Source organism: Entelurus aequoreus, linkage group LG26, assembly GCF_033978785.1.
Source record: "Entelurus aequoreus isolate RoL-2023_Sb linkage group LG26, RoL_Eaeq_v1.1, whole genome shotgun sequence".
In the NCBI taxonomy this organism is placed as follows: Eukaryota; Metazoa; Chordata; class Actinopteri; order Syngnathiformes; family Syngnathidae; genus Entelurus; species Entelurus aequoreus.
Genome location: NC_084756.1, coordinates 24,324,946 through 24,339,953, shown reverse-complemented (window position 1 = coordinate 24,339,953; position 15,008 = coordinate 24,324,946). Strand labels below are relative to the sequence as shown.

The window sequence follows — 15,008 nt, the reverse complement described above, 5'->3', positions numbered from 1 at the left end:
CTACTATCAAAATGACTCTAAGTCTTATATAAGTGTTATAATGATGGCAACACATGATGTAAGTGTCTATATTAGCTATATTAGCCTACTATCAAAATGACTTTAAAAGCCTTATATAAGTGTTATAATGAAGGCAACACATGATGTAAGTGTCTATATTAGACTACTATCAAAATGACTTTAAAAGCCTTATATAAGTGTTATAATGAAGGCAACACATGATGTAAGTGTCTATATTAGCCTACTATCAAAATGACTCTAAGTCTTATATAAGTGTTATAATGATGGCAACACATGATGTAAGTGTCTATATTAGCCTACTATCAAAATGACTCTAAGTCTTATATAAGTGTTATAATGATGGCAACACATGATGTAAGTGTCTATATTAGTTATATTAGCCTACTATCAAAGGCTGACGCAAATCTTCGTTGACAGAAATGTTTTAAAATTTTTATTCTACACATTTTTGCAACATTGGAAATCATTAGTAAAATGGAGGCTTCTCACAGGATGAGAATAACAATAATAGATTTTTTTTGTAAAAAGTACTTTATATTGAGTAAACAATCTCAAAGTGCTACAGTGTATTAAAAATAAATAAATAAATAAATAAATAAAAAGATAATAAAGAAATTAAAAAAAAAAAAAACTAGAACAGCCAAATAGCTAAAACTAGTATGCATATATCTAAAAAAAGGCTTTTTTTTTTTAAAAAGAAGGGCTTTTAAGCCTTTTTTTTAAAAGCATCCACAGTCTGTGGTACCCTCAGGTGGTGAGGGAGAGCGTTCCACAGACTGGGAGCGGCGGAGCAGAAAGCCCGGTCTCCCATTGTTCGTAGCTTTGTCCTCGGAGGTTGGAGGAGGTTAGCCTGTCCGGAGCGGAGGTGTCGGGTGGAGGATTTGGGGGTGAGTAGTTCTTTGAGGTAGAGGGGGGGCATTTCCATGGAGGCACTGGTGGGTTAGTAGGGAGACTTTGTATTCCATCCTGAGTGGAACAGGAAGCCAGTGAAACTTCTGGAAATGACTGTCTCAGAATGGCCAAAGGTATAGACGTGTGTGTCCAAGTTAAAGGAAAGGTCAGGCTGTCTTCTAATGGATTTATTTCAATCTTTGCAAGCTGGGTAACGTTTGCTGTGGTCTGGAACAACATGGCACACTAACAACTATGAGAAATGCAGCCAATATTACATACAGATAATGTGTCATGAGACATGCACATATAAATGAAATACACAGAGGACATAAGTAAAGGAAGTTAAATGAGCTCAAATATAGCTACAAACGAGGCATAACCAAGAAATATGTACATACAGCTAGCCTAAATAGCATGTTAGCATCGATTAGCTCGCAGTCAACAAAGCTCACCTCTGTGCTTTCACGCACAGCATAAAACGTTTGGTGGACAAAATGAGACAAAGGCGGAGTGGCGGTACGGGTACCCAAATATTGGTATCGGGACAACACTAGTTCAACCTGCTCGGTGGCCTAGTGGTTAGAAACGGTAGGTCGTGAATTCAAACCCCGGCCGAGTCATACCAAAGACTACAAAAATGGAAAGACTACAAAAATGGCACCAATTGCCTCCCTGCTTGGCACTCAGCATCAAGGGTTGGAATTGGGGATTAAATCACCAATCACCAGATTCCCGAGCGTGTCTACCGCCACTGCTCACTGCTCCCCTCACCTCCCAGGGGGTGAGGGTAATTTCACCACGCCCAGTGTGTGTGTGTGACTATCAGTGGCACTTTAACTTGAACTTCAACTATATTTCCGTGGCATGCCGGCTTGACATACCACTTGCACACACTCCATCAGAGGCACTTTGACAGCCATGTTTCCCGACAAGGTGACGACACAGGCGGGCGTGTCGGGTGTGGCCTCCAGCAGGGCCATCACCGCCTGCATGCCCATCCTGCTGGCCTGGGGGGACGGCAGAGCAACAAAGCACTGGGATTAAAAAGTCATGCACACATAGGGATGATGTTCAAAACCGGTTCTCCCGGTTGTTCAATAAGAAAAGAACCAATTCCATGGACTCGAATCCCTTTTTGAGAACCGGTTCCCGTTATCGAGGCCACTATAGTAAAGAAAAAGAGTTGGTTCTTTATTCGAATCCCTGGGAACAAATCCCGTTCCACAGGGCATTTCCTGTGGGATGGCAATGTTATGCCCATTTGATTGTAGACTCTTACTGACACCTTGTGGCGATATGAAAATACTATGCGTCATTAGTTTGGGCACTTCCGGGTTGAGACAATTGAGAAGTAGACAAGTTGTGTTAGCTCTTACAAGCCTTGGAAAATATAAGTCTGTAAGTAAACTGTTTAAAGGCCTACTGAAACCTACTACTAGCGACCACGCAGTCTGATAGTTTATATATCAATGATGAAATCTTAACATTGCAACACATGCCAATACGGCCGGGTTAACTTATAAAGTGACTTTTAAAACTTCCCGGGAAATATGCGGCTGAAACGTCGCGGTATGATGACGTATGCGCGTGACGAAGTCAGAGTAACGGAAGTTATGGTACCCCGTAGAATCCTATACAAAAAGCTCTGTTTTCATTTCATAATTCCACAGTATTTTGGACATCTTTTGCAATTTGTTTAATGAACAATGAAGGCTGCAAAGAAGACAGTTGTAGGTGGGATCGATGTATTAGCAGCGGACTACAGCAACACAACCAGGAGGACTTTGTTGGAGCGCTAGCCGCGCTAGCCGTGCTAGCCGCCGACCTCACCTTGACTTCCTACGTCTCCGGGCCGCCAAACGCATCGGGTGAAGTCCTTCGTCCTTCTGCCAATCGCTGGAACGCAGGTGAGCACGGGTGTTGATGAGTAGATGAGGGCTGGCTGGCGTAGGTGGAGAGCTAATGTTTTTAGCACAGCTCTGTGAGGTCCCGTTGCTAAGTTGCTAAGTTAGCTTCAATGGCGTCGTTAGCACAGCATTGTTAACCTTCGCCAGCCTGGAAAGCATTAACCGTGTAGTTACATGTCCACGGTTTAATAGTATTGTTGATTTTCTATCTATCCTTCCTTCTATCCTTTATTTTTTTGTTTCTATATGCAGTTAAAGCACGATGCTATCACGTTAGCTCGTAGCTAAAGCATTTCGCCGATGTATTGTCGTGGAGATAAAAGGCACTGAATGTCCATTTTGCGTTCTTGACTCTCATTTTCAAGAGGATATAGTATCCCAGGTGGTTTAAAATACAAATCTGTGATCCACAATAGAAAAAGGAGAGAGTGTGGAATCCAATGAGCCAGCTTGTACCTAAGTTACGGTCAGAGCGAAAAAAGATACGTCCATCACTGCCTCTCAAGTCCTTCACTCTAACGTTCCTCATCTACGAATCTTTCATCCTCGCTCAAATTAATGGGGTAATCATCACTTTCTCGCTCCGAATATCTCTCGCTCCATTGTAAACAACGGGGAATTGTGAGGAATACTAGCTCCTGTGACGTCACGCTACTTCCGCTACAGGCAAGGCTTTTTTTTATCAGCGAGCAAAAGTTGCGAACTTTATCGTCGATTTTCTCTATTAAATCCTTTCAGCAAAAATATGGCAATATCGCGAAATGATCAAGTATGACACATAGAATGGATCTGCTATTCCCGTTTAAATAAAAAAAAAATCATTTCAGTAGGCCTTTAACTTGTTTATGTAACTCAATATTAAGGTGGAAAGTGTTTAAGTTTAATACTAAGATGTTTATTGAAAAACGATTTTTGTGCACTGTTTCAATGGATGTTTTGAGGACTTAAAATGGCTGCCAGTCGTGTATTTCCACCATCGAAATAATTTTTTGGAAGAAGAAGTGTTGATTGATGACTGTGGTGTTCTTAGTGTCATAGTGTGTGTAGTTAGTATGTTCCAATAGCAGCAGAAGTGCACTTTTTGGAGAGCTGTATTATTTTCAGTTTTGTGCCCAAGGGACTGATTTTATTTAACACTATATTATTATTTATACACCTATAGTGATCACAGAGACAGCTTGTTTTTGTGTTACTGCATATATTTGTTTTTCTGAAAAATCCCACTTAATATACTTTGGGTCACAACAGTCAATATTTTTAAAAAATTTTTTTTTAGGGGGGTAACAGTCAATATTTATTAATTGATTTAATTACATTTTTTTCTTATAAAATAAAAGTGAGCTTATATTAAATATTGTGTTATTTTCCATATACAACAACCTATCTGGATTCGATAAGAGAATCGATAAGGTTTTGGTTCGATAAGAGGATTCCATAATGGGCTCGATCTCGATAATTTCTTACCAAACATCATCCCTATGCACACACACACACACACACACACACACACACACACACACACACACACACACACACACACACACACACACACACACACACACACACACACACACACACACACACACACACACACACACACACACACACACACACACACACACACACACACACACACACACACACACACACACACACACACAAAGCCACTGAGGGAGTACCAGGATTCTGTCGAAGGCCGAGGGAGTTCCGCCTCTCTGTACGTGGCCCAAGATGGTGGTCCGGGTGTCAAATCCGAGCCTTGTGGTGATCATCTGAACAGAAAGGTGTCAAACGGGCACTGGTACGGGGACTGACAAAAACAAATGGTTGGGACCTGTCTGATGAAGTCACAGGTGATAGGTTTACCGTCGCGGTCTATGGCTCCCTCTGCAACAATGACAATATGCAAACGGTTGCCGAGTTGCCTTTGCTGAGCGGGACACAGAGAAACACCACGTGAGATCCTCCAGCTGCATTTTTTATTCATGGAAGTGGATTGTTCCGGAACAGACCTGGGTGAGTCTTCTGCACAGGTGGTCTTCCCAGTCCTGCTCCGGGGGCATCTCTGGAATGAACACCCAGTCCGCGGCACATGCCAGGGCCGTCACCAAAGCCAGGTAACTGCAAGTCAGAGGGAGTTTAGGAACTTGGAAAACATTCACCGCTCTTCTGAAACACCTTGACAATGTACTTACCAGGGAAATACCCCATTTTCCATAAGCCGCACCCACTTCATTTTAGGTCACTTTTTTCCCCATGTATAAGCCGCACCGGACTATAAGCCGCAGATATACAGTATATGTTGCAAAATGAGTTATTTACACAGAAAGATTCTATAAATGTTTATTTACATACATACGGTGTCTGTAACAGGGCAGTAAAACGGCTGATCAGACAAAACAGAAGTCACCGTCATGGACCCACTAGCTTAAAATACCACTGATAGTCACACACACACTAGGTGTGGTGAAGTTACTGATAGTCACACACACTAGGTGTGGCGAAATTACTCTCTGAGGGGAGCAGTGAGCAGCAACGGTGGCCGCGCTCGGGAATCATTTTGGTGATTTAACCCCCAATTCCAACCCTTGATGCTGAGTGCCAAGCAGGGAGGTAACGGCTCCCATTTTTTATAGTTTTTGGTATGACTCGGCCGAGGTTCGAACTCACGACCTGCCGATCTTCTACGAGTAGAACCGCTATGGACGGCTACTTTATTTTTACTATGGCCGTCAGCGGGAAGAAAAAATCCATGTTAGCTGCACACTTTTTTTTTTAAGTGTAGGAAAAAAGTAGCGGCTTACAGTCTGGAATTTACGGTACATAAAACAGATAAGCTTTGAAAAAGGTAATTTGTGAAATATTGGACTCACCCACAATGTCTGCCCATTACTTCCAGGATGAACGTCCTCTGGTGACTGTGAGGAACATAAATACAATGTCATATTCTGAATAATATTTACTGTACTGTATATTGCTGAAGGCAGTACATGTGATCATTTTAGAGTAGTCAGTGTACAGGTTGTACAACAGTACAGTTGTATTATCTACTAAAAAAGAGTCAGCACAAAGCCATTACTGTCGAAAAAGCTGCCAACACAAACACTCGCCTTCATCCTCTTGGCAGTAGGATTTCGCTTTCCATTGCCGGCAGCACTCATGCACCCCAAATCAAGGCACAGATCTGGGGTGCAGCACTCATGCAGTCAAAGGCATGCCGCTACCACCAAAGGAGCGTATATTCTGTATGTCACAGTACATGCTGTATTTCATTGTATCCACTCAATGAACCGCAGCCCCTTTGTTCCAGCAGCATTCATGCACCCAAAGGCATGTCGCCAGTATCTTCTGTATGTCACGGTGCACGTTTAAATTCATGATTGCACTCAATGTACCTCAGCTCCAGCAGCACTCATGCACCCAGGACCATGACACCATCACCACCAGGGGAGCGGATCATCTCAATGTTTCCCTCAATCAACCAAATCACAACAATTTAAGCAGCACTCATGCAGCCAAAAGCATGTCGCCTCCACCAAGTAAGTAAGTATTCGTGCTTCCCTCAATCGACCACAGATCCCAGAGCGAGCAGCACTTATGCGCTGCACTCCAGACCGCACCTTTTGAATTCACTTTCACTTAATCAACCGCATCTCTCCCGTGCCAGCAGCACTCGTGCACCCGAGAGCATGCCCACACCACCAAGCGAGCGTGTCCTCTATATGTCACAGTGCGCGTTGGGAGTTCATGTTTCACCTCAATGAACCACAGCTCCTTGGTTCCAGCAGCACTCGCGTGGCCCCAAGTCCATGACGCCACAACCGCAGAGGGACTGAATCTTGTAAATGTCACAGAATTCAAGTTTCCCTCAAGGAACCGCATCTCCCCAGCGCCAGCAGCACTCGTGCACCCAATAGCGTAACAACACCAATTCCAACAGAACAGATCATCTGAATGTTCACATCACATGTTTGAATTCATTTTTTCATAAATGAATCAAATTTTCCCCATGCCAGCAGCACTCATGCACCCCAGACCATCTGCCACCACAACTAAAGGAGTGGATATTTTGAATGTCACAGTACATGCTGGAATTCATGTTTCTCTCAATGAACCACATCTCCCCGGCGCCAGCAGCACTCATGCACCCCATAGCGTAACAACACCGATTCCGACGGAACAGATTATCTGAATGTTCACATCACATGTTTGAATTCATGTTTCTCTAAATGAACCGCGTCTTCCTCATGCCAGCAGCACTCATGCACCCCATAGCGTAACAGCACTGATTCCGACGGAATAGATCATCTGAATGTTCACACTAAATGTTTGAATTCATGTTTCTCTCAATGAACCACATTTCCCCAGCGCCAGCAGCACTCGTGCACCCAATAGCGTAACAACACCGATTCCGACGGAACAGATTATCTGAATGTTCACATCACATGTTTGAATTCATGTTTCTCTAAATGAACCACATCTCCCAGCGCCAGCAGCACTCATGCACCCCATAGCGTAACAACACCGATTCCGACGGAACAGATCATCTGAATGTTCACATCACATGTTTGAATTCATTTTTTCATAAATGAATCAAATTTTCCCCATGCCAGCAGCACTCATGCACCCCAGACCATGTGCCACCACAGCCAAAGGAGCTGATATTTTGATGCTGGAATTCATGTTTCTCTCAATGAACCACATCTCCCAAGAGCCAGCAGCACTCATGCACCCGAGAACTTGTGCCCACCACAGCCAAAAGAGCTGATATTTTGAATGTTCACACTACATGTTTGAATTCATGTTTCTCTCAATGAACCGCATCTCCCCAGCGCCAGCAGCACTCGTGCACCCAACAGCATAACACTACCGATTCCGATGGAATAGATCATTGGAATGTTCGCACTACATGTTTGAATTACTGTTTCTCTCAATGAACCACATCTCCCAGCGCCAGCAGCACTCATGCACCCCATAGCGTAACAACACCGATTCCGACGGAACAGACCATCTGAATGTTCACACTACATGTTTGAATTACTGTTTCTCTTATTGAACCGCATCTTCCTCATGCCAGCAGCACTCATGCATCCCAGTCCATGTGCCACCACAGCCAAAAGAGCTGATATTTTGAAGGTCACAGTACATGCTGGAATTCATGTTTCTCTCAATTAACCACATCTCCCCAGCGCCAGCAGCACTCGTGCACCCAATAGCATAACAACACCGATTCCGACGGAATAGATCATCTGAATGTTCACACTAAATGTTTGAATTCATGTTTCTCTCAATGAACCACATCTTCCCAGCGCCAGCAGCACTCATGCACCCCAGACCATGTGCCACCACAGCTAAAAGAGCTGATATTTTGAAGGTCACAGTACATGCTGGAATTCATGTTTCTCTCAATTAACCACATCTCCCCAGCGCCAGCAGCACTCGTGCACCCAATAGCATAACAACACCGATTCCGACGGAATAGATCATCTGAATGTTCACACTAAATGTTTGAATTCATGTTTCTCTCAATGAATGGCATCTTCCCAGCGCCAGCAGCACTCATGCACCCCAGACCATGTGCCACCACAGCTAAAAGAGCTGATATTTTGTAGGTCACAGTACATGCTGGAATCCATGTCTCTCAATGAACCGCATTTCCACAGTGCCAGCAGGACTCGTGCACCCCAGACCATGTGTCAAAAGAGCTGATATTTTGAAGGTCACAGTACATGCTGGAATTCATGTTTCTCTCAATGAACCACATCTCCCCAGCGCCAGCAGAGCTCATGCACCCCTCAGCGCAACAACACAGATTCCGATGGAACAGATCACCTGAATGTTCACATTACATGTTTGAAATATATGTTTCTCTCAATGAACCGCTATTCCCCAGCGCCAGCAGCACTCATGCACCCAAAAGAGCAACACCGATTCCGACAGAACAGATCATGTGAATGTTCACATTCCATGTTAAATTCATGTTTCTCTCAGTGAATCAAATCTTCCCCAGGCCAGCAGCACTCATGCACCCCAGAACACAGCCAAAAGAAAAGATATTTTGAATGTTCACACTACATGTTTGAATTCATGTTTCTCTCAATGAACCGCATCTCCCCAGCGCCAGCAGCACTCGTGCACCCAATGGCATAAAAATACAGATTCCGACGGAACAAATCACCTGAATGTTCACATTACATGTTTGAAATATATGTTTCTCTCAATGAACCCCATCTTCCCCGCGCCAGCAGCACTCATGCACCCAAAAGAGCAACACCGATTCCGACAGAACAGATCATGTGAATGTTCACATTCCATGTTGAATTCATGTTTCTCTCAGTGAATCGAATCTTCCCCAGGCCAGCAGCACTCATGCACCCCAGAACTTGTGCCACCACAGCCAAAATAGATGATATTTTGAAGGTCACAGTACATGCTGGAATTCATGTTCCTCTCAATGAACCGCATCTCCCCAGTGCCAGCAGCAGTCGTGCACCCAATAGCATAAAAATACAGATTCCTACGGAACAGATCATCTGAATGTTCACATTACATGTTTGAATTCATGTTTCTTTCTATGAACCCCATCTTTCCCAGCGCCAGCAGCACTCATGCACCCAAAAGAGCAACACCGATTCCGACACAACAGATCATGTGAATGTTGACATTCCATGTTGAATTCATGTTTCTCTCAGTGAATCGAATCTTCCCCAGGCCAGCAGCACTCATGCACCAGACCATGTCACCCCCCACCAAGGGATGGTGTGTATGTCTGGCTGAGGTGGGGTAGTACCTCTGCGCCGTGGTGGTGATGGCGTCCACTATCTCGATGATGCGGTGCAGGGCGGAGTCGGTGCCAATGGTCATGTCGGTGCCACAGAAGTCGTTGTCAATGGAGCCCACCATGCCCACAATATTCAGGTGGGAGGACTGCTTGGCTTCATTGGCCGTGATTTTCCCTGAACACAAACGGAACGATCGCAGGTCCAGTCTAGAGTCTCCCGTACGGTTCTCGCCAGGCCTCACCAGCTTTGATCAGGTCCGCCAGCAGCTCACTCCACTCCGTCCGGAACTGGTTGGCGCCGGTCAGGCTGCCGTCGCCTCCGATGACGCACAGGTTGGTGATGCCCAGCTTGACCAGGTTATAGGCCGCCTTGGTCCGGCCCTCCTTGGTGCGGAAGTCCTGACAGCGGGCGCTCCCGATGACGGTTCCGCCCTGAGGGACGGCCTCGCAGTCAGTCATAGTTGACATTTAAACGAGCGTTGTACATCCATCCCACTCACCCATGGGTTAGAGTGGGGACTAAAAATGGAGGTTAGATAAGAGGTGTGGATTTCAATGGAAGGTGTTACAATAATTGTTTCTAAATGATCCCAAAAGCTTTGTATTACATTGAGTTCCTGGCAGGGGGACAGGAGCTGTCTTTGGGTAGGCAGGATCTGCCCTATTTCCAGACCAACTCTTTTACGAACCCTTTTTGAACTATTTTAGGGAACTCTTTTTGAACTATTTCACGACCTCTTCTTTTGAACTGTTCGGTAACCAAAGGCAACGCTGTTTACGACCCACTTCCCTCTGGAAGCAGCTGTGGTCAGGTGGGGGGGAGAGAAAGTCAAATAAAGAGGGAGGAGTGCAATCTTTTGGCAGAGCGTGGGTGACACTGTAAGAGGTTACAGGTCGACACGTTTTCTCCTCAATATTGAGTCCAAATTGAATTCTGCCTCTGTTTGATTCTTTGCCTCCTGTCTTGTTTAATAGATGTCGTCAGTGTTTGAACCTGCCAGAAGGGCATCCACTTTTCGACTCACCAGCTGCAGCATCATGGACACACTTTCCCACGTGGCAGGGCGGATGTTGTCCCCGCCGTCCACCAAGCCCTGATAACCCTGTCAATCAACACAAGCACAGCACATTTGTAATGGAAACTTCTAGACCAGGGGTCACCAACCTTTTTGAAACCAAGAGCTACTTCTTGGGTACTGATTAATGCGAAGGGCTACCAGTTTGATACACACTTAAATAAATTGCCAGAAATAGCCAATTTGCTTAATTTACCTTTAACTCTATGTTATTATTAATAATTAATGATATTTACACTTAATTGAACGGTTTAAAAGAGGAGAAAACACACAAAAATGACAAGTACATTTTGAAACATAGTCTATCTTCAATTTAGACTCTTTAAAATTCAAAATTCAACTGAAAAAAAGAAGAGAAAAACTTTCTAATTCGAATCTTTTTGAAAAAATTTAAAAAAATAATTTATGGAACATCATTAGTAATTTTTCCCGATTAAGATTAATTTTAGAATTTTGATGACATGTTTTAAATAGGTTAAAATCCAATCTGCACTTTGTTCGAATATATAACAAATTGGAAAAAAGACAAATCATTATTTCTTCTAGATTTTCCAGAACAAAATTTTTTCAAAGAAATTCAAAAGACTTTGAAATAAGATTTAAATTTGATTCTACAGATTTTCTACATTTGCCAGAATAATTTTTTTTGCATTTTAATCATAATAAGTTTGAATAAATATTTCACAAATATTCTTCGTCGAAAAAACAGAAGCTAAAATAAAGAATTAAATTAAAATGTATTTATTATTCTTTACAATAAAAAATAAATTTACTTGAACATTGGTTTAAATTGTCAGGAAAGAAGAGGAAGGAATTTAAAAGGTAAAAAGGTATATGTGTTTAAAAATCCTAAAATCATTTTTAAGGTTGTATTTTTTCTCTAAAATTGTCTTTCTGAAAGTTATAAGAAGCAAAGTAAAAAAATAATGAATTTATTTAAACAAGTGAAGACCAAGTCTTTAAAATATTTTCTTGAAATTTTCAAATTCTATTTGAGTTTTGTCTCTCTTAGAATTAAAAATGTCGAGCAAAGCAAGACCAGCTTGCTAGTAAATAAATACAATTTAAAAAATAGAGGCAGCTCACTGGTAAGTGCTGCTATTTGAGCTATTTTTAGAACAGGCCAGCGGGCTACTCATCTGGTCCTTACGGGCTACCTGGTGCCCGCGGGCACCACGTTGGTGACCCCTGTTCTAGACCTACCCCATCGTGGCCAAATAATCACTTATTTAAATATTTAAACACAGTGTTACTGTTCAAATTGTGTGGCCAAAAATATGACATATACTTAAAAAAAAAAAATAAAAAAATCCCTGCGCTGCTTTTAATGCATACTTCGGCCTACTACGCTACTGTAATGTATTGTTGGTCAATATGACAGCATTTACTGGAAATGATCATGGTTGCGTTATTGCACTTCAACACTTCTCCGTCTCCCGACAAATGGATTCTTTGTTCACATTCAGCATTTATATAACTTATGTGTTTATACTTGTTTTTATTTTCATTTGAAAAAAGTTTGTTCACTTCCTGTCAATATGTTCTTTTATGGATAAAGAAAGTTTAACTATAGAATGTTTAGGCGTTGACGAAGGAAAAGGAGGAGAGAGGATTAACAGATGAAAAATGATGTGAGTAAGTGAAATCATCGGAAGTAAATGAACATTAAAATTGATAAATAAAAAATATAAACATAAGCAAATAGATAATAAATAGAAAGAAAATAAAAAAACGAGAAGGATAGAAATGAACAGATAAAACATTAAGTTAAATTTGTAAATAAAATTCAGAAGTAAATGGATGAACATTAATAAATAGATATGAAATAAAACTAATAAAAAATAATTGAGGGACTACCAATATTTTATTAAATAATACAATTCAAGGAAAGGGAAAAGAGAAAGAAAAAATATGAAGTAAATAGAAAAAATGCAAATAAAGTATTTTGATATATAGCTATACAATTATACATATTATATTTTTTTGGACTATAAGGCACACTTAAAAAAATGTTTTTTCTCAAAACAGTGTGCCTAATGTACGGAATAATTCTGGTTGTGCTTACCGACCTCGGAGCAATTTTATTTGGTACATGGTGTAATGATAAGTCTGAACCAGGAGATGGCAGTCTAACATAAGACATACGTGTAGACTGCACTATGATGGCAATATGACTCAAAAATAGAATATTAAAAAAATTAAGAACATTGCACACGGCGCTTAAAAATCTGTCAAAATGTTTTAGTAGGACTTTGGTAAACTACGAAGCCGCACCGCTTGATGGATTGTACTGCGCATTAAACATAGGAATATTATTATGCTGTGTGTATAAGGTAAGACATATTATCTGGCGTTTTGTTTCCCAATATTGTACAAAAGCAACATTCCTAACCTTCTGGTACCTGCTGATCTGTATTTGGGATCTGCATAAATCCTGAAAAAATTGCGCGTGTCCGCCTTTGTTGTCGATAAGTTTCTTCTATTTCTCTATCTTCACTGCAAAAACTGAAATCTAAGTAAGATTAAATATCTTAAATAAGGGTGATATTTGCTTGTTTTCTGTCTGATAAGATCATTCTTCTCACTAAGCAGATTTGATGTTAGAGTGTTTTACTTGTTTTAAGGGTTTTGGTCCTAAATGATGTCAGTAAGATATTACAGCTTGTTGCTGAGATTTGATGAGCTATATTGAGTAAAACATGCTTGAAACTAGAATATCATATCAACACTCACAAGTATAAAACTACTTTTTTTAAGTAATAATTTCTTATTTCAAGCATGAAACAAAAAATCGTGACTTTGACACAATTGTGTCTCAAATTAAAACAATGGACTTTGCTTATTTTATTTTAAACAATAGAAAATAGTAGTACAGTTGTTATTAGTGAGAATATACTTATTTTAAGGTATTTTTGGGTTCATTGAGGTTAGCTAATTTTACTTGTTTTGGAAAGTCTTGACAAGCCAAATTTTCTTGTTCTATTGGCAGATAATTTTGCTTAGTTCAAATAAAATACCCCTCATTTTTCTATTTTTTATTTTTCTTGTTTTTGAACACTGACTTTTTGCAGTGTTCTTGTTATGTGACATTCATCCTCCGCTGTTGCCATTTCTAATATAAAGTAGTGTAAAGTTCTTACTTATATCTGTCGGTAAACTCGCCATGAAAGCGCTAAAACATACCGGTATAGTGAGTTTACATTATTCACCCGAGGAACTTTAGTTATTAGAGCGTTCCGGTCGGACGGTTTTTCACGGGACACATTTCCGGCCTTGTTGTTGTTTCCGGATGAGGAGTTCTTACTTATATCTGTCAGTAAATTCGCCATGAAAGCGTTAAAACATACCGGTGTAGTGAGTTTACATTATTCACCCGAGGAACTTTAGTTATTAGAGCCTTCCGGTCGGACGGTTTTTCACGGGACACATTTACGGCCTTGTTGTTGTTTCCGGATGAGGAGTTCTTACTTATATCTGTCAGTAAACTCACCATGAAAGCGCTAAAACATGAGTTTACATTATTCACCCGAGGAACTTTAGTTATTAGAGAGTTCCGGTCAAACGGTATTTAACGGGACACATTTCCTGTGTTGTTGTTTCCGGATGAGAAGATGCTGCTCCGTTATTTATTGAAGTCAAGTCTGAATGTCATTAAAAGAGTTAGCGCCATCTTTTGACACTTCTTCCAACAAAGATGACGGGGAGAAGACGCTGTCGAAGGTGAGCCACGTGAATAAGACCGACCCCAAAACGGCGCATCCTGAAGTGACTTGAAGACGATCTGTAAAACATCATCTATGCAACATTTTGACCAAAGAACCACCATTACATGTTAGAAAAAAAAAAAAAAAATATGAATCCTTCAATGCGCCTTATAATCCGGTGCGCCTTATATATGAAAAAAATATCTAAAATAGACCATTCATCGGCAGTGCACCTAATAATCCGGTGAGCCCTATGGTCCAGAAAATATGGTATATAGATAAATAATAGCTAGCAAATGAAAGGAAAATTAATGAATAATAAACGGGAAGGTTAAAAAGTACAATAAGTGAATAATAACAGTTAAAATGATAGTAATTAAGTTACAAATTAGAATGAAATGAAACTAAAAAGGAATATAATGTATAAGACAATAGGATAAATAAGAGATTAAAGATAAGTCAAAAGACAATATAATAAAAAATCTGACAAACTTTATCGAGTCAAATATATTTTGGATTTCCATATTCACCTAATTGTTGTAATACGTGATGTTGTGGCTGCAGAATGCTTTTTTACCATATCTCAAGAACGAAATGAAAGTTACCTCATGGACAAAAAACACCT

At 41.0% G+C, this 15,008-nt stretch overlaps 1 protein-coding gene across 1 annotated transcript in view; it reads right to left on the bottom strand.

Moving 5' to 3' along the window:
* LOC133643415 (ATP-dependent 6-phosphofructokinase, muscle type-like) overlaps positions 1 to 15,008 on the bottom strand; it is a 37,881-nt gene that overhangs the window by 17,611 nt on the left and 5,262 nt on the right. Inside the window, exons 2-10 of the mRNA XM_062037977.1 lie at positions 14,989 to 15,008; positions 10,629 to 10,706; positions 9,846 to 10,035; positions 9,613 to 9,778; positions 5,696 to 5,740; positions 4,835 to 4,943; positions 4,657 to 4,752; positions 4,502 to 4,594; positions 1,797 to 1,922 (exon numbers count right to left, since the gene is read on the bottom strand). The exon at positions 14,989 to 15,008 is cut by the window's right edge and continues 54 nt beyond it. Coding sequence (XP_061893961.1) covers positions 1,797 to 1,922; positions 4,502 to 4,594; positions 4,657 to 4,752; positions 4,835 to 4,943; positions 5,696 to 5,740; positions 9,613 to 9,778; positions 9,846 to 10,035; positions 10,629 to 10,706; positions 14,989 to 15,008 — 923 coding nt within the window. The remainder of the gene's footprint in view (positions 1 to 1,796; positions 1,923 to 4,501; positions 4,595 to 4,656; positions 4,753 to 4,834; positions 4,944 to 5,695; positions 5,741 to 9,612; positions 9,779 to 9,845; positions 10,036 to 10,628; positions 10,707 to 14,988) is intronic.